Genomic DNA, 20188 nt, shown 5'->3' with positions numbered 1-20188 from the left:
TTAATTTATTATTTATTAATATTATATAATTTATAATACAAAGTCCATAATATAATTCATAAACTATCATTGCAATATTTATTAAATTAATTACTATTATAAAATATGAACATTGTTAACAGGTTTTATATAATATAAAGTTTATGTAATAATTTTCAACTTATGATAAGTTTAATAATGACTAGTGTAAAAAAGATAATAATACATTTCAAATTGTAAGTAATAAAAATGCTGTAGTAATTTCGAGGATATTTCATTAAAAGTTCAATAATAAAATGTACTGATGCATATATTCTCAATTTATATTTTTAAATCAGTTTTACATTAATGATTAATATTATTGGATAAAAAATAAGTATTAAAAGTAATGTACAACTGAAAATTTGTAACATAAATTTTAAAGAATAATTTATTATATTTCTTACAAATTATATGGAAGTTTTAAAATTACACGGCTGTGTTAAAGAGTTAAAATATCTGTAAGTTGTAATGAATGATTAATGTATAGATGTTAAATTATTGATCGGGATAAATGTGAGAATTTTTATTAAATGTATTATTATCACTATCGGTTGACTGAAGGCCTCTCGAATAACCTATTTGAAATGCTTTCCTTTCCAATCCCTTAGCTAACCCTTCTTGAAATGCCCTTTCTTCGATTTTTTTTAGATAACTCAACAACCCCCCAACGCCAGACGTAGATGGCTGAGAATTTGATGTTGTTTCTGATGTCCTAGGGTGAAATTTTGTTTTAAATTTTCTATGACTATAAACTCTGGACGGTCTGTCGGTTTTAATTGATAATATTTCATCAATGCTAAATCTTTTGAAGTGCAAAACCAATTCAGACCTAAGCGTATGTGGACACATATCTATAGGAACTATACGAAGGGGAAGAAATGGATCGGAATCTATTGGCTTTTGCCAATATCTGACAACCGAGGAAAAATCCAGAAGATTTTTCAAAGGTAATTTATGGTTAGAACAAACGTAAATTAAATTGATTGCTTCTTCAAATTTACGAAGAGTTCTCACTAATCCAGGACCTTTTTAAAAACAACATATATATTGTATTACTTTATGTAAAGTAATATAAGTAATGTAGTTTAAAATAGTTATTTCACTTACTGACTCCAGTTAAAGGTGGATCCATAATCACAGTTACGTTACATCCTTTAAGCTTTTCAAGAACAGAATCTAAAATATCTTCAGTACGACCTGCTATAAATTCACAATTATTTATTCCGTTGATTTCTGCATTTCTTTTTGCATCTAATATATTTGCCTTGATTAATTCGATTCCCACAACTTGTTTACACTTCTGTGTGATTATACAAATTTAATTTTCAATAAAAATATTTCGTGAATAATTTACATTTATTAAATAAGTAGGTATTATAAGCTTTATCTTATAAATTAAAAATAATACATTTTATTTTACAATTATGATTTTACTTATATTATATCGTACATCGCCCTTGTTAACGAGTTTTCGCAACAAAAATCATAGTCGTAATAAAATAATATTGTTTTCGTTAAAATCAATATATATAATATAATTGAAAAATACACCATAGTTTGTAATAACAACCATTAAAAATGTAATCCCTCGATATATTTGTCACCTTTTCCATCTTCGAAATCGAGCAATAAAAAAATTAAACTTTTCATCACTCCAAACAGATTTGTCCTTTATGGATCACTGATAAGACTCCTACCTAAAGCGAGGTCGTGATCAATCAGATCTCTATACCGGATGACAACCTTACTAGTAGGACACCACCTATAGATATTAAGAACATATCCAACCTTTAGGTGCTAAAGCACGATCTAATCTCTATTATGGGACTAGATGGCTTTTCTCAGTGTCAAAACATTTCATAAAAAATTCAATCATAAAACTGTTGTCTGTATAAAAAAAAATGTTAGTTTATCTATTAAGTTCAGATTTATCATTCCACACTAAGCGATGATCCACATCTGCATCATTCTACTTCTACTGATAACATCGAAAGGGTCTCAACTGAATAGGATTTTACCATTTAAAAGGTTAGAGATGTTTTTAAGTAAACTGCTTGTCACTGTTTTATTTTGTTTTAATCTTGATAAGAAGATTTTACATAAAAATATTAAAATTGACTTAACTTCTACAATTCAAAGTCATCGTTGAAAAACCAAGAAAGGTTTGCCATCAGCCACAATACATACGGTACCATGCGGTACTTATACGGACATACTGAAATATTGTGTCCACTTTCAACGCTGCATTAAATATAACTAGATATATCGCCAATTACAAAGGTTGTCTTAAAAAAAAATTATTCTGGTTTATGACATAAAATATCCAATCGATCTAAACAGATATAAAATAAATCATCAATTCAAAATTCTAAAGCAGGGGTCGGCAACTGGCGGACCGCGGTCCGGATTCGGACCGTGGAAAGCAATGCTCTGGACTCTGTCAACTCTTATTTTCATACTCCTAATAATGTAATTTTTAATAAAAATTAATTGTAATAACTAAATAATTATTTTTATTTTTATACTGCTAATTTTAAAATATAAAGATTTGAAAAAGATTGTTTTCATTGGACTTCATTGATTTATTATTTTAATTTTTAAGACTCCAATATAAATTACTTGCCGACCCTTGCTCTAAAGGCTCCAGTATTCTAGAACGTGTGCTCGGCTACGAAAGAAAACATATGCTAAAGTTGCTTTAGGTTTGCACAAAAAAACTTCTTTAATAATTATGTCAACAATTTTATCAACATTTATTTAAAATTTAAAATAACTAATCATTCCACTAATTCCATTCCTAACTAATGTAACACATTAATAATATATTCCATGGTATTTTTTCTAATTTAACTGGCTTAATTTTACTATATATACATACACTTTCACATTAATTATGTCAATTAAGTTTTAGTAAATTTTATTTGCCTTCTATTATATTTATATATATTTTAGAAATTTAATGCTTATCTCACTATACTATTTGCTAATACTGTTATATATTTGATGATATTAACTATTTATAACTTATTGTTAATAGTTAATACCAAAAAAAAAACTGTTTATTTTAGAGGATATTTTGCTTTTAAATTAATTAAAAATTATGTTAGATTCATTCTACAAAATAAATTTAACAATTTTTTTATTCGAATATTATTTGTATTTTTTGATACCAAATCAGTTGAAATTAAATAATATCAAATATACTTGGATGATGTTATTTATATTGTTTAATGACGAACACTAACTTTTTTCTATATTAGCCACTTTCCACTTTTTTGACTCATGTACAATGTACAATTTTGAGAAAATAGTACTTTCATACATAAAATTCAATATATCTTGTAAATTATAATAAATAAGAAGAAGTATGTAAGAACATAATTTATAAAAAATTTTATTATATTTAAAATATATTATGTAACAAATTTTAATTTTCCTAATTGTAAATGAGTTATATATGAAAATGTAAAATATATCATTAAATTATGAATGAATTAATATACTCAAATTTCAAATTCAAGTCGGCACGGGTTAACCTTAATAGATTGACTTAAAACTTTTTGTAGTTCATTTTTGTAGGCATATACACAAATTAAGTGGGTGAGACCAACAAAAATGCAAAAAAAAATTTAAGAAATACCCTAATGTACATAAATGTGCATACGGTGGGTTCCGAGTGTGCCTGTGCAACCCTCGAAATTTAATTGGAAACACTTATTTTGATTATAACAACTGGATGTTATTGATTAATAAAGTACTATTAATAAATCAACATTACAATTATTTCAGAAATAAATATTAAATCGAACTATTTAAGGAAATATATAACTTGGCACTAATAATCATATACCACTAATTATTTTAACATTTTGTGAAGTCGAAATATATACAACAATCTGATATCTATAATTTGTTATAATTATAAGCATGAAACTATTATAAGTTGACGGTTTCTTTATATTATTTATGAATCATTTTACAATGATCACTGTCCACTGATCTAACATTGTTCTATTACATATTTTTTTAAATTTAAAGTCATGCCACCTAAAAGTGATTTTCAAAAGCTGAAAGAAATAGTTAAAAAAAATTTGGAATTGAAAAAAAAACGAGGTTCTTATGATACATTTATTCTATCCAGAAACAATCGTAAGTACCAATATACATATAATAGTAATAGTAATGTTTATGTATATAGTCCTATTTAATAAATACATTTAAATATATCAAATGTAAAAGAAAAAAAAATATGTCTATTGTTATTTCTCTTTACCATTATAAATTTTTTATTATTATTGAATTTAAAAGTGAGTTACAAAATAAGTGCAATATAAATCATAATCTCAAATTAACATTTTTATTTTATGACTTATTAGATAATAATAATTAATTATTGTAAATATTATATTTAGCTAAAATTGGGGCAAAAAAAAAAAAATGTAAAAATTATGATTTAGCATAAATTACTTCTACAAGTTCTATACTATAACGTTGTAAAGTTTTCTACTGAAGAGTATATAACTAATTCTAATTTACCATCTAATAATCATACCAATATTAAAATATGTTAATGATGGTAATTTAATATTTATAGTAAATATTGTTTTGCTATAAGTATAATGGAGTTCAAAGACTCCGTTAGATATAATATTATTAGATTTTTTTTAAAATACTTCAGATCTTTAACATTTTTTCCGTTTTTAGTTGTTCATATGAACGGGTATTTACAAAATTGAATATTGTGAAAAGTAAATTTAGATGTACCATGGCCCAAGACCGTTTGGAATTATTAATTTTACTATTCACAGAACAAGAAATTGCCTCTAATTTTGAAGTAAATTTAGTTATTAAATGCAATGTGAGATTTGTTTAAATATAGGTTATGTATATACATAATTTATAGTAAACATATAATATTATGTACATTAGGTACCTACAGACATTTATTAATATTCAATTTTGCAAATCCATTAATCAAAAATCGAAATTGATCAATCTTCTATACATATATTTCTTCTATATTATAATTATATATTATAATCTTCTATATTTACAAACGGTCAATTAAAATGTATTCGGTATAAAATATTAAAAACATGGTGTATTATTGTTGACATATTTTGTACTTAAGTTTCAATATTAAGTTTTTTGTCCATATAAAATATTTTAATTTATCATTATTTTTTATTGTAAACAAGATATATATATATATATATAAATGATAAATTCACATTCTATAATATCTCTACTCGGTATTCATTACAAACACAAATTATTTATCATCATTATTAAAACATTTTTCACCAAATATATTTCTTTCTAACTTTCAATAAATAATTGTTAAGAACAGAATAAAAACAAAGGAGTACTCCGGAATCTCTCCCACTGGTATACAATACTGGTCTATCTAATATCGACGATATTAGTTTATGTAATGATTATTTAATATTAAGATTAGAAGAGAGAATATTGAACTGTTACTGTGATAATGGTAGAAGGGTAAAAGCATAAAATGTATATAAATATACAAAAAACACAACAAAATACAAGCTTAAAAGTTTTCAAAATTAAAATTTAAAATATAGATTTCATAAATGACATAACTCATAAAATACATAATTTATAATAAATACCTAACTATAATCTATAAAATAGGTATATTTTAAATTGATCACCTTGAACTAAAAAAACTTATTTCATCATTACATGTTATCGCGTGAAATATTGAGTATTTAAAAATATTTTTATAATAAAATATTACTTGTTTTATTCTTATTTATATTACTATAATATACTCATGTTTATTATATTATATTTTCCATTCCATAAATTTAGACCATAAACAATTATTATCAACTGTAATGACATCGATATTTAATGTACTTGATGTACAAAGTAAACAAGTGTTTATGCACAAATATTTATTTATTTAAACTCTTTGTTTAAAATAGAAAATAATTTTCAATTTTCAATTAAATTTTAATCAGTCGATTAAATTATATTGTGTGTAATACTATAATTTAACATTGTTGAAATGACCATCGGACTATAAATTAAAATGCACAGCTAATAATGCTACAATGAATTTATCTGATGTACATGATATACACTAAATATTTTTTATACAGTGATTTTTAAAGTAAATTGTAATTGTTGATAATATGCTAGCAGAAAATATATATAGAAAATAACTAATTTATTACCTTGGCTAATGTAAGAGCTAAACATCCTGACCCGCAAAACAGATCCAGAACCGTAGTATTTTCGTTTACATCAGCGAGATCAGCAACCACTTTACACAATTCTTCTGCGCCTAAACTATTTAAACGAAAATATGTGGCTGGAGAGATTTCCAATGATAAACTTAATAGCTTTTCAATAATATACTTTTGTCCCCATAATAATTCAGCTTCGTTCGGAGTACTGATACAATCAGCTAATGCCCTATAGATATAAATTTATGTTTAAAACATAATTGTAATTTAAAATGTCTTGGTGTAGTTTGTAATGATTTAAAATGTAATTAACTCACTTTTCACCATAGACTTGAAAATATAAAGAAACTACATTTTCGGTAATATTTTCTTTAAACCATTTAGAAATTGAACATTTGATACTAGGCAATTTTTCAAAATCCAACACAAGTTGATTTACAACTATTGAAACCATTACTTCTCCAGCTTCATTCATACGAATTATCATATTACGCCATAATCTCCAATCCCCGCCATAGTTTTTCACAAAATTTTCAAACTTCTGTTAACAAAATGGTAATGTAAAAATACTGATCCAAACCCACATTTTATACTTATCGTTACACTATTGAGAATAATTGCTCAATTTATAAAATTGAGAACGACCTGTAAAATGGATCAATACAAATAGTCGTAATGTACCTGAACGTACTCGTATTTAAAATAACGAAAAAAAAAATGAATATTTTATGATATCATTAAGTCAAACACAATGAATTTTGTCCAGTATTTATTAATATTACACTACCTTTGCTAACGTGATCATTGGTATCGGCAAATTTCTTAAGCAGTCTGGCGGACCGACATAGTGGATTCCGTCCATCGAGTCTTTCACTCTCAGCCCAACGGCCACTGAATCGTTCTCGGGATTAATTCCTGTATACATTTTAAACCCAGTCCGATGGGTATTACAGTATAATATATGAACCCATTCCTTTGGGCTATTTATTGGGAACAGTGGCGAGCTCAGCTTATTAAATTAAAGGCAAGGCAATTGGTATAAAGTAATTTACTTGTCTTAAAAAAATATAAAATTGAATAATTGAAAATGTCTAGTTAAAAATACAATAATAGATATAAGTGATATGATGACCTTGCCTTCTCTGTGAGCACGCCCCTGATTGAATAGCAGGATCATGTCAATTTTTATAAAAATCGACTTCAACTGTTTGGGATGCCTACCTTTTTTAATTTGTCTGTTCCTTATATATCTAAATAACCAATAATAATGTTGTGATATTCACTCACCTACGCTCCATTCGCATTTGTTACGGTACCGGTCGATTTTTTTTGATTGTATGATTGGGGAAAGCTCGAATGCTAAATCACTGTTTAACTGTCGTTTACGCATAGCACACCATTCAGCTAAAGGTGGTTGTTTCCGTTGAATTATAGTTCCAAAACGTTGAAACAAAATTCTAGCTTCTTCACTCTTTTTTCTTAACTATTTTAAATTAAATAAGTAAATATCAACTAAATTATTTCTAGTTATTTCTAAAATATAATAGTTGTAATCTAATCATATTTATATATATATTATAAATAATACACACTACCCATATCTAGAAAGTTTGAAACCTTTTATTTTACGAAAATCACACATTCACTCATTGTAAAAAACAATATTAAAAAATAATTACCAATAATATAGGTGTATTAACTTAATTGTTAAACGGCCATTAAGGCATACCTAATAAATCTTTAATGAACATAGACTATGTATAAGTATTTAGTCATATCCCGAATATAGCTTTTGTGTTTTCAAACATACTGTATACATGATTGTAGATGTCGATTTTTTAATACCATATTTTAGACTTTGAAATGCAATTAAGAATATAAATAAACATAGTAAAATAGTTTTTTTTTTTTACTCACTTGTTCTTCATATTCAATACTATGATAAGGAATTGTCGACATTAAAACCTGTTCACTAAGTGGAATATCTAATTTTGGTTTTTTAGTCGCATGATTACTTTCGATGTATGTTAAATTTGTGTTAGTTTTTGGTGTGTCAGCTGTAACTAACTAAAGTTATTGTAAATACGCAAATATATTAATTTTCAATAAAATAGTATTATGTGTAAAAAAAAAAAAATAATGCACGAACCGTACTAATTAATGAACGTCCTTTCCAGTTATATTTTTTTAATAACTTTAAAGCATTCGCTTGTTCGAATTCAGTTGGAAACGTGAGGTAAAGCCAAGCGTTTCCTTTTTTACTGTATCTAGCGTGTATGCAATTTAATTTCAATTCCTCATTGATCATTTTCAAAAACTCTTGAAGCAAAGGATCCTAATAACATTTATAATTATATAAGTAAACTTTTAAACCTATACAATATAATTAATGTTTCATACAAGTAATTATAATTCCTATATAATGTAAACTTAAATATGAAATTATTATAAAAAATTATATTTTTCCATTTGTGTATTTAAGGTTAGAGCGATGAATTTCATGAATTTCTTTATAATCATTTGCAGTAAATATTTGATCATTTTAATCGTATGTAGTATAAATGTAAGTAAAATGTAAAAACATTTGATACTTTAATTTAATTTTTTGAAAGAAAATACTTTTTGATTAAACCCCATCTTTATTATGCATTATGTACAGTAAAACAATTGAAAAACCGAATTCCAGCAGTGAAAAAACTGATAAAAAATGCATTTACAGTAAAATAATGATAAAATATACTTATATAATTAAATACATTTAAATACTTTTAATAAGTTATAATATTTAATTTTTGAAATAAATTTTAACCAAATTAATATTATGAATAGGTAATATATATGATTAATTTGAAAAAATGTTAATAATAATATTTGTATAATGATAATGAAATGCGATAATTCGATAGTGACAAAATAAAAATTAAATTATTGAGTATTTATACCTAATTTAAAATTTTTATTAGTAAAACAAGACAGTTAAAAAGAATCTCAAATATTGCTTAGTAAAAATTAATATTTAATTACTGAATTAATAAAATAATAGTATTTACTATTACCTGAATTGGTAAACATTGAAAGTTAGAGTATTAATAATGATATAATAATTTCCGGTGTTAATAAGTGGTATAATAATTATTTCAAAATATTTGTTTAAAATTACCATTAAATATAAAAATAATAACTTACTAATAAAGAATAAAATCTTGGCAGACCGCTTACTTTAATTTTGTACCGTAATTTATCTGTACTTAAATTTTTCGAAACGTTCATTTTCAAATTTTCTTTAGGAACCTAGTATTGAATGTACAATGCACAAGTTTAACGATGATGACTTCCGTTAGTTGTGATTCATATATGAAAACCATGCTTGAATAATTAATATTTAATAAATTATCATTGCTTTGTTGGAATAATAACCTTTATGACTCGTACAATGATAAAAAAAAACCTGTCTTGTAAGACATATAAGATAATGAGGTTTAGATTATTTGGTTAATGTTTTAATACTTAAATTACATGTAAAATAAAAGAAACATAAACATAATATTGCTCACATAAGGTTAAGTAAAATGTGTAGGACCTACACAAAAAAGATCTAAGATTATAAAATATATTTTGTTAATTAATCAATCTCAGTTTGTTACAACTACAAATAAACATCTTAAGCTAGTAGATATTAATAATATTTTTACTGTTTTAGTAATAATTGTATTTATATTACTTAATTTTTAGTTTTCTTTATTCTATCTAATTAATTTATGAATTAATTATTTTAATCTAATTAAACCGTACTGTTATATATTAATACAAGTAAATAAATTATTTAGTTTGAATAGATAAACATTGTCATGGACGTTTTTGAAAAATAAGAAAAATAACCGTGTTTGAAAGTAGTTATAATGTTTATTTTTATAAAAACAAAATCTTCTGTTAACATATGAAAAGATTGTGATGCTTAAGGGCCCAATGGATTTTAAGAACTAGGTCACTTGAATGCATGACATAATAAAATCCGTGATAAAAATCCTTACTGCTATTAGCAATTAAGATCAGATTCTATTTCAGACAAGCAAATTGCTGAATAAATGGTAACTTTTAAAATGACGTACATGGGTTCTCAACATACATAATAAATTTTATAATGTATATTTTAAATATTTTAAAAGCTGATAACAGTGCCTTCATTGAAGATAATTAAATATCAACATTTGTAAATTGTAATAATACAGGTATATATAGCAAAATAATGAAAACATTTTAAACGTGTAAGAGACTTATATAAAGCATGTATAAAAATAATTAAGTAAATATTCTTATAAATACATTATTTTAATTTAAATTGGTTAGTTTTAAATGTCCCCAAAGACAAAATTCAAGTAGTGTTAAATTGGTTAAACGTGCAAGCCAAGCTATTGGACTATATTTCCTCATCCAAATTTCAAAATGTATTATTTAGGAATTTTCTTACATAATCTCCAGCATTTCAAGTATAAAATATAAACTGTGATTTTTTTTGTGCTTGTACTATAGTTTATTGCTATTGATATAGTAGACGATTTTCAAATTTAAGGTTTTTTTAATAATAACTTTCTGCTAAAGACAGATTTAAAAAATTAATAAATATATTACAAACAATTATAATAAATATAATGCAATATTGATTTTGGTTATATTTTTCTAATTCGGAAAGAATTAAAATAATTTACTGTCACGTTCAACATTTTTAATGTGACTGAAATAATTAAAAAATCATGAATTTTTTTAATGGTTTTTAGAACGATTTATCGCTACTTACGAATACTCAGGCCCGTATTTAGGTGGGGGGCACGGGTAGGCACATACCCGGGGGCGTCAAGTTTTAGGAGCGGCAAAATATTTTAGAAAAATTAATTTTAATAATGATGTATCTAATGAAAAAAAAAAATAGTATGTTTTATGATGTTATAATTTATAAATTAAAAAAAAAATTGTATTTTTACTTTATTATAATTTGTTAATTAAAAAAAAAAAGGAAATTTAATGTTTTATTATGTTATAATTTGTTTAATTTATTAATTAAAAAAGGTATTAAAAGATTTTCATTTATAAGTTATATTTTAATATTAAAGAATCTCAATTATGGACGAAATAATAAGTGTTATAATTATTATTATTTATTTTGGTAGAGGGGGGCATAAATTATATGCCGGGGGGGCGCCAAATTTTTAAATACAGGCCTGCGAATACTAATGATACATAATAATAGTGTAAATATAAGACTTCGTACCAGTAATCTACATCAGCGTTTCTCAACCAGGAGGTTGCGACCCCTAAGGGGGTCGCGAACACCTTGAATTGGATCACGTAGGTTAAAAATTATAAAACGTTGATTTACAAAATATAAATTAAAATCAAATTTTTACCTTAAATAGATGGAGGGTGGGGGGTCGCGAAGTGATTGACCATATTTTATACCTATTTTGGGGGTCGCGACACTAAAAAGGTTGAGAAACAATAATCTACATAAGTTTTGAAGTATATTCTGTCTGTACGCAAACTATCATTATATTGTCTGATCAATTAAACGAAAAATTCTCAAAATACTCGAAATCTGTATCCAACCGTTGTATTTATTAATTTTAAGTGTACAAAATACATAAATATAATATGTAACGCATCTATAACATTTTTTGTACTATAGTAGCGATAACCTAGATAACACAGTCAAAGGTCTTGAAAAGTATGTACTCAGTAATTGAGAAGACGTTTGTAATATTACTATATATTCAGCGTTTTTCTATGACATGGATACGGTACGTCTAATTTAGGAGGCTATACAAATATTATTAAAAAAACTACTTCTTGGTACAAGTAAATTTAACCACGCGTATATACTTATTTTATTTTGATAGTTTTAATAGGTAGCCTAATTAAAGATAATTAAATATTTATGAGATAATACTAATAAATTTCTGCCTTTTCTTTTTCATCTCCATATTTCCTTAACATATACAGTTGGCCATCCTCGTCTTCAAATTCTTCACAGGAATACTAATAACACTAAATAAGTAGTACCTAACTGATACGGTGATAACCTATTGAAACATTTAGTAGTTCTTTTATTTGAAATAATACGTGTCTAAAGTTATATCATACAGATTAAATCAATATTAAACACAATAAATCACATTTTACATATTATATATGATGAGTTTTATTTATAAATTAATTACCTTTACTATACGGTGTGATTACTTGATTTTAATTTGTATAATTTTGTTCACATGGCCATATATAATTTGGGCCAAAAATTACAAAAAATAAAAATAATAAATTATTTGTAATCTACACCACATTGGATAACGAAGATTCTTCCATACTAATTCATTAAATCAATCATTTGATAATTTAACAAAAGATCGCGGTATTTATCTAACATGTCGCGTCAGTCCGATATAATGTACCACATTTTCAGTATTCGGTTTCGTAAATATTGTAATTTTCAATCCTTATTTCAATATAAAAATTATGCATAGTATAATAATTAAAGATTGATTGTTATTTGAAGGTTACAGTAAAGTTCATAAGGCTAAAAATAGTACAGTACGAAGGCGTTGTACCATAAAAACATGAAGTATAGGTACTCGTATATTTCAACCAATGGCGTTGGTATGGGTGGTTGGAGGTTCAAACTTCCCTCTCCCTTATTGACAAAATAAATTAAAAATAATTATGACCTATATATATATACATCTAAACTACTCCTTAGTAAATAATATTTACCTACGTCTTTGATTTCAATGGAAAGTATTAAAGTATTGATAAATGTAAAATGAAAGCCCACGAAAATTTGAATACGAAACCAAGCAAAATATTAAGGATGAGAAGTATCTATATTTAATAATTTAACTAATCATAATGTAACACTGGTTTGCCAAAATGTGTACAATTCATAATTACTGCCTATAGGTGTATAGATGTGTATATGTAGCTTACCGAAAACTATTAGTTACAAAAAACAATAAATTCTTTAGACTTAAAATAATTATCAAAACACTAAAACCGAAGAAACAAATTAAGAGGAAAAACTAAGGTATCATGGATTATAAACTTTATAAAGAGCCAAATAATTAAATGATATGGATATGCAATGCGAAGAAAAAACACAGAAAGGATAAAAGCTAGAATTAATTGGAATCCAATTGGAAAGAGATTAAGAGATAGACCTAAAGAGCTCTAAAAAGACAATATTTAAGAGAACATGGATCAATTGGGCACACTAAATTAAAAATAATACAACCAAGATAGGGATGCATGATGCGATTCTGTATTAGCATCAAAGATTCTTGATGAATCGTAGAGCGATAGAAGAAGAACCGATGAAAGTAAGTGACTATATAATACTTTTGCATTACCATTTATATCATCAAATGTGACTGTTAATCAACAATATAGTACAATAAAAATCACTGCAAAGTGATTGTTTCAAAGAAGATTTTAAGTCATAAATTCCTAATAACTTAAAATTCCGTGCATACGCTGATTATTTAGTTAGAAAATACTTTAGTGATATATTTAAACTTTATTTATTATATATATATATAATTTATTGAAATAATGGCTTTCTACATTTAAAATTATTTTATTATAATTATATTGTACATTTGTATTATTTTATACTATTATTTTACTCGTGTAGATACATCTAATGATCCTTTATAATCTTAAAAATGTATATTAATAAATAATAACGACTGATTGTAATTTAATTGATATCAAATTTTTTAGTGCAAATAAATTATATTTCATCACATTTTAGTAATAGTTAGTAGGTTTTTTTATTTTATATTAAATTATACTCCGTTATTAAAATGTCTTATTTGTAAATTTGCAATAAAATAATAAAATATGGACGATAATATGAGTTAATGTATCTATTAATATTAATATAATATCTATGTAAATTATGTCTTAACAAGTTAATTAACTATCAATAATATATATATTATTATAAATTTATGTATAATACCTTATTTGGTGATTGCGTGAATTATCATTGTGGTTAAGTGCATAGTAGCACATAATAAGATACAAAATGACACAAAATACATATTTTTACTACCAAAAAAAAAAATACAAATAACATTTGCTATTAGTGGGACAAACTACTATCGTCCCATAAAATACATATTTGTGAACACTATCTATCAAAACATCTAACATTTGATACGTTACTGATTTCCTTTATAAATTTAGTATAAAAAAAAATTGTCAAAGTTAAATTACTAATAACAAATTACAATTAGTATTTATTAAAAAAAAATATTTGTATTTTAAGTACTTTGAAGAATACTGAAAAATAAGTTTTTAAAAATAGAATATATAAATATATAAATAAATAATTTCAAATTTAGTACTTAAATAATGTTATTTTGTATTCAAATACTTTACAGTATTTATATCGTACGAGACATTTGATGTTTATTAATAAGCCGATTAGCCAAACAAGAACAAATAGAAACATAGAACCAACCAATAGGTTTTAATGAAATTAATAATGAATCAACGAAAAAAATTTGATTTTCCCTTCTAATTTTAAACAATATGAAGAAACAAGCTCAATAAGTATGATTTTTCAAACATAAAATTTATTTTAATTAGGTGGTTCGAATAAAATAATAAATATGAAAGTTTTATTTTAAATACCTTGGCATTTCTTATAAAATAAACACAATCAAATTGATAGTTCATTCTATAAAGAACACATTTTGTACTATTTAAACGTATCAAACCTTTTTGTAATACAAGAGTACATACAAGAGTACATTAATTTTATTAACAAAACATGGAAATGTTAAAAGGTATAACACGATAATTATAGTTTACACGCTTCTACAACTTAACATGCAATCAACTAACAACTCAAACAAAATTGAAAATAGCATAATCTTAGTCACAAATTACACATCAGTACTTCTTTTGTATAAAATATTAAAGACAATTTATAAAAAGACAAAATTCAAAATAATACATATTTATGCAATGGTATCATTGAACGGTGCAATAACCAGACATCTCCGAAAATTTCTTGTTGCACCGTAATAAAAACCAGACATCGCCATTTGTACAATATCTCTGTATTTAATGATCGGATTTGTTTGATTGTTGCACCTATCGATGTAAAATATTTTTTGAAATAATAAAAGCTGAAAAAACGATTTTGCCAAAAAAAATGAAGATATCTGATTGTTGCTTCGTGGTCTTCAATTACTCTAATTATAAATTATAAACATAGATAATGAAATTGATGAGAATACAAATGAAAAGACGGCTAAGTTATTGTCAGAAATAAGATCAATAGTTCGGTTACAGAAAACTTTATCGACGATCTTTCTGCTGAAAGACATAGACGAGGAAATTGACAAATGCAATATTGAACGGAAACAACTTAAATCTCAATTAGACGTTTTCGAAAGTAAGATAACATTCGGACGTTTGAGTGGACCTAAAGCTCATTGACCCACGTGCTATTGCTACGTTTTTCATTTCATTGCTCAACTAGATTATTTTTTATTTTTCCAGGAGAAATGGCAGCGGACTGTAAAACCGACATGCACATAGCACGTCGTTGTCGGTCGATCGTGCTGACGGTAAATAAACAGTGTTTGATACAAGCTGTCCCCCCGGCGAGTCATGGGTCGTCCGTTGTTAAACGTGCATCTTATGCAGTTCGCGATCAACACTTTTCGAATGCGCAACGAGATGACCAGCTGACTGATGAGATTCTCAGGGATCTTTTCGAGTACAACCCCAAACTATACGGTTGTATAATGTTTCGAATGCGTCTACTAGAAAGGTATGACCTACGATTTGCATGTCAAATTAAAAAATAACTCTTTCGTTGTTAACGTGCATCCTCACACTCCGTTTAGCTTTAGTTCAGTCCATGTGCCCTGGTTAGTACTGGTGCACTAGAGACAATGAGAAAAAAAAATGATTTCATATTGTTTTTTATGTTGCAACTTTAACGTTGTTGGATTGTGGAACAATTTCTTAATGATATATTTGAAAAATCAATCGAATAATACAATAAACATTAGCAGTAGTGCACCCATAGACGAAATTAATTGAGGACTAGGGGAATTCAGCCTCCTAAATATGTATCTCTTCTCCATATAATAGGTACAGATACAAATTTTCAAATATTTACCAAAGTGATAGAAAAAAAATTAGCCCCCCCCCCCCCAATAATAAAACCTTAGTTACGCCTATGAGTACGTATACCTCCTATACAATATTCGCACAGTGATGAGCGATAGCACCATCTCGTCAGACGTACTGAATACAATAAACGCACGTAGAAAATGGGTCTAAGAGGACAAAAATGTGTTTTCCACCGCTTTCGTTCAAAACGCACGAGCTTAAATCGGAGTGGATGTACTACACGGTGGTCGCTATCTGTCACGATTTCAACGTAACACTCGTACACTACTTTTTATTTTATGCACTCACAAACTGTTCAAAATATACAATATAGATTACCGGAAGTACTGGGGCGACGCTCGTTTTCCAAACGGTAGAGCACTGTGCGCGGTTAGTCATATATTAGAACGATATCGCGTCGATTCGACGATACTACAATTTATTATTCATAACGTGTAGTCATCAACGAACTAAAAACCGTTTTGGAAAATACATGAAAACATATATTCGTATAGTATATGCGTTAAATCTGATTTTAATTTTTTCAGCAAAGTGTTGGAAAATGCGGTTGGCGATGCGATCAATCATACTTCAGCGATACAAAACAGGGGCACGAAAACTAACAACTGCAATGGTGGTGATAAGACAGATCCGTGGAAAAAAAACCTGGAGAGAAAAAATGAAGAAAAACCTGTACAGAACAGTTTTAGGAAGCACTTAGTTTCTTATGGAGATCGGAAATCTACTGGAAAATTTAAATCATACGTTGTAGCGTCTAAATCGTGGAATTTTTAACCGTAATGCTTACGGAAAAATAATTTTACTATAATATTTTTACCACGATTTAAAATGTTACATAATGTTTTGTGCATGTAAATTAACATATTGCTATTTTTTCAATATTTTTCACATTTTTATGTGTAATACTAAATTAAGTAAAGTGTCTAATATAAATTCATTACTAATTTTTGTGTTTTCACTCCGTTTTCAACGATTATACTCCGTAGAACAAATAAATGCTTCGTCCTGATAAAATTGCTTAAAAATTAATTTTTAATTTACTAAATTAATAGAAATTGAATCTTTGGAATTCAAATGCTACAAAAATATTTATAGATACATTATAAAATAAAAACAATGAGCAACTTATCTCTTATTAGATAAAAAGCTTCACATTTTTAAAATTAATGCTACATTTTTAGCATTTAGTATTCTTGACTACAGGTTAAGTCGTTACAAAAATATGTCATTATACAAATGTATTCTTACTAACAAAAAGCTGTATTATTTTATGCATGACGTTAATAACTATACTGTATTAGTAAAGGTAGTCATGACAATATTTTGTATAAATAGGAACGAATCCCGGTACAATGGGCATGTACCTTTTTCGCCAAAAATTCGGTTCTTTGATTTACGCACAGCCCTATATCACCAAAAACGAAAAAGGTATGGTTCCCGTTTCCGCCAAAATTTATTTTTGTGATAAGACATTTGGGAACCATGTACAATTGTTACATATTTTTTCATTATATATTTAATACAAGTAGATAATAATAATATACTAGTCAAATATAGGATCAATTATATTAGAGTTTTTAAAGTATTACATAACTTCATATTATAATATGTATATTCTATTTAACTATTTATAAAATAAAACACTAGGATAGGTCAAATATTATCTCGATAGAGTCTTGAAAAAATACATATGATCATAAATAAATAATTAAATAAATATATTTATTTTATTCGTAGATAAAAAACGTACGTTTCGTTGTAAGTATTACTTTTTCTTTTTTCAAAAATATTGACCCGACAATTTTTCATAAAACATCTCCACCGAGTTACATTTGTTTGTGACGTATAACCATAAACATATTTAAACCCATCAAAAATCAACATTGTTTTACCTCTTTTACTTACAACAAATTTCATATTAAGAACGGTAAGTAAGTAAGAACGTTTGCGTTCTAGTGACAAAAAGAACAAATACTGAATGGAAATATAAGAATTTAACATTTGTCAGATAATTATTGTGAGCGAATTATAAATAAACTATGATACAGTATATCGAACAGTGTACTGTTATTATCGACGATTATCAGTGTATACATTAGTAATCTAATGTATTTTATACTTACCACAACAAATATTCAATATTGCTTAAAAATTAAAACCAATGGTTTCCAAACTTCTTTGGTGGAAATGGCTTTTGGCGGAAACGGGAATCGTAGCTTTTTCGTTTTTGGCGGAAAATGGCTATGGCGGAAATGGGAAACTCCCGGCACAATGTGTGAGTGTCATAGTATAATATATTAAAGCGGACACGGACGTTTTGACGCGGCCGTTTTGGCGCCGCAACTTAAAAAAATTGTACATTTGACAAATTTATATGGGACACCCTATATACATAAAATATAAATAATATGAGTATTAAATAAAATTGTATTTTGTCCCAAGTTATCAAAATAAATATAACTCCTATCTTTTTTCTAAGACAATTTATAAACGACCGGTTTGGTGCTACGGGTACGCGATGTGCGAATATACAAATAAATCTAATTAATCTTAATTAGTTAGATAGTACGTCAAATTAGATAACTATACAATAACTAACAATATAAAATAATAAAATTCAATACTATTATTATTATATTAAAATACTACGCTGAATGCCTTTTCACAATTCAAATTGTGATTTGAAAACCTGCGATAAAAGAATTTTTAAATTAGTTACGAGTTATCAAAAAACAAATATATTATTATATTTAAAAGGCCTTGCAAAAAATGTTTCTTTAAAATAACTGTAAATTTAATTTAGAATATTTTGTGTGTTATATATTATATATTATACTCCTATATTATGCCTTATTAGGATCTACAAAATACAATTTTTTTTATAAATATGAATGTATATTTTTTTTTATGGTTTTTTAATCTATAAATAAAGTTATTTTTATTTATTATGACTTATTATTTATTTTTACATATACAGTGACTTAACACATACAATTTTTTAAAGTTGCAGCGCCAAAACGTCCTAGACCGATATTAAAGACCATAGCTCAAACATAAAATTAAAATATAATAATTAAACGATTTCAATTTAAAAACCTGAGATTAGTTTCAGAAAAAAAATCATATATCAGTATAACTTTTTTACTTTGATTTAATTAATTTAATAATTACAGTTATAATTATTATAACATGTATGTACTCGTATGTATATGTTAATATGATTATTCAGTTCATGTATCTAGTTCTTGCGGCTAATACATCAAGGCATTGAAGTAACTAATATTGTTTAACCGAAATTCATATAAATAATATTTATTAGGATAATTTAGCAAATTTATTTGAATTAGTAATCAAAATTTAATTTTCTTACAATTTTAAAAAAATTTTCAAGCTTTAAGTATTAATAATCTATGAACAAATCTATAAACAGTCCACTTCTCATAAAATTGCCAATAACACCGATCATCCCAGCAGAAATTAAAAATCAAATAAATAAATCACCAACTAATAGATCTCCAGGATACGACTTAATAACGAACTAAATCTTAAAGCAGTTCTCACGTAAATCCATAATTTTTCTCAAATTAAAATACAATGCAATGTTAAGACTATTGTACTTCCCCCCAATATGGAAATATTTTATCATAAAATGATACCTAAACCGGACAAACCTAAACATGTTGGAAACTCATATAGACCCATTAGCCTTGAACCCACATGCGAAAAAATTATTCGAAAAACTTATCTTA

At 26.0% G+C, this 20188-nt stretch overlaps 2 protein-coding genes across 4 annotated transcripts; one reads left to right on the top strand and one right to left on the bottom strand.

Moving 5' to 3' along the window:
* Positions 1-396: 396 nt before the first annotated feature.
* LOC112683529 (tRNA (uracil(54)-C(5))-methyltransferase homolog) lies at positions 397-9636 on the bottom strand. 3 transcript variants are annotated; one of them, XM_025554605.1, is made up of 10 exons: positions 9423-9636; positions 8386-8571; positions 8154-8303; positions 7524-7719; positions 7024-7151; positions 6554-6777; positions 6409-6465; positions 6225-6339; positions 1129-1321; positions 397-1046 (listed from the first exon to the last, which is right to left on the bottom strand). In XM_025554605.1, the coding sequence occupies exons 1-10, from the start codon at positions 9504-9506 to the stop codon at positions 517-519; spliced, it is 1863 nt and encodes a 620-aa protein (XP_025410390.1). In that variant the 5' UTR covers positions 9507-9636; the 3' UTR covers positions 397-516. The 3 variants fall into 3 exon arrangements, with proteins under 3 accessions (XP_025410390.1, XP_025410384.1, XP_025410379.1); XM_025554599.1 differs by having other exon boundaries at positions 402-1046; positions 6225-6465; positions 9456-9633; XM_025554594.1 differs by having other exon boundaries at positions 402-1046; positions 6225-6465; positions 9423-9631.
* On the top strand, positions 3954-17384 carry LOC112683545. The gene is made up of 4 exons (XM_025554615.1): positions 3954-4170; positions 15511-15690; positions 15798-16071; positions 16967-17384. The coding sequence occupies exons 1-4, from the start codon at positions 4062-4064 to the stop codon at positions 17211-17213; spliced, it is 810 nt and encodes a 269-aa protein (XP_025410400.1). The 5' UTR covers positions 3954-4061; the 3' UTR covers positions 17214-17384.
* The last annotated feature ends 2804 nt before the right edge of the window (positions 17385-20188 follow it).

This window comes from Sipha flava, unplaced genomic scaffold (genome assembly GCF_003268045.1).
Source record: "Sipha flava isolate LNK unplaced genomic scaffold, YSA_version1 104_pilon_pilon, whole genome shotgun sequence".
NCBI lineage: Eukaryota > Metazoa > Arthropoda > Insecta > Hemiptera > Aphididae > Sipha > Sipha flava.
This window is presented reverse-complemented; position numbering and strand designations above follow the sequence as displayed.

Excerpts from the sequence above, each read along its gene's own strand:
- LOC112683529 (XM_025554594.1), bottom strand. The coding sequence starts at position 9,506 with ATGAACGTTTCGAAAAATTTAAGTACAGATAAATTACGGTACAAAATT. Across the intron at positions 7,720-8,153 it reads GTATTGAATATGAAGAACAA|TTAAGAAAAAAGAGTGAAGA; the intron begins GTGAGTAAAAAA and ends AATTTAAAATAG. Across the intron at positions 1,322-6,224 it reads TAGCTCTTACATTAGCCAAG|AAGTGTAAACAAGTTGTGGG; the intron begins GTAATAAATTAG and ends ATAATCACACAG.
- LOC112683545 (XM_025554615.1), top strand. The coding sequence starts at position 4,062 with ATGCCACCTAAAAGTGATTTTCAAAAGCTGAAAGAAATAGTTAAAAAA. Across the intron at positions 15,691-15,797 it reads TCAATTAGACGTTTTCGAAA|GAGAAATGGCAGCGGACTGT; the intron begins GTAAGATAACAT and ends TTATTTTTCCAG. Across the intron at positions 16,072-16,966 it reads CGAATGCGTCTACTAGAAAG|CAAAGTGTTGGAAAATGCGG; the intron begins GTATGACCTACG and ends TAATTTTTTCAG.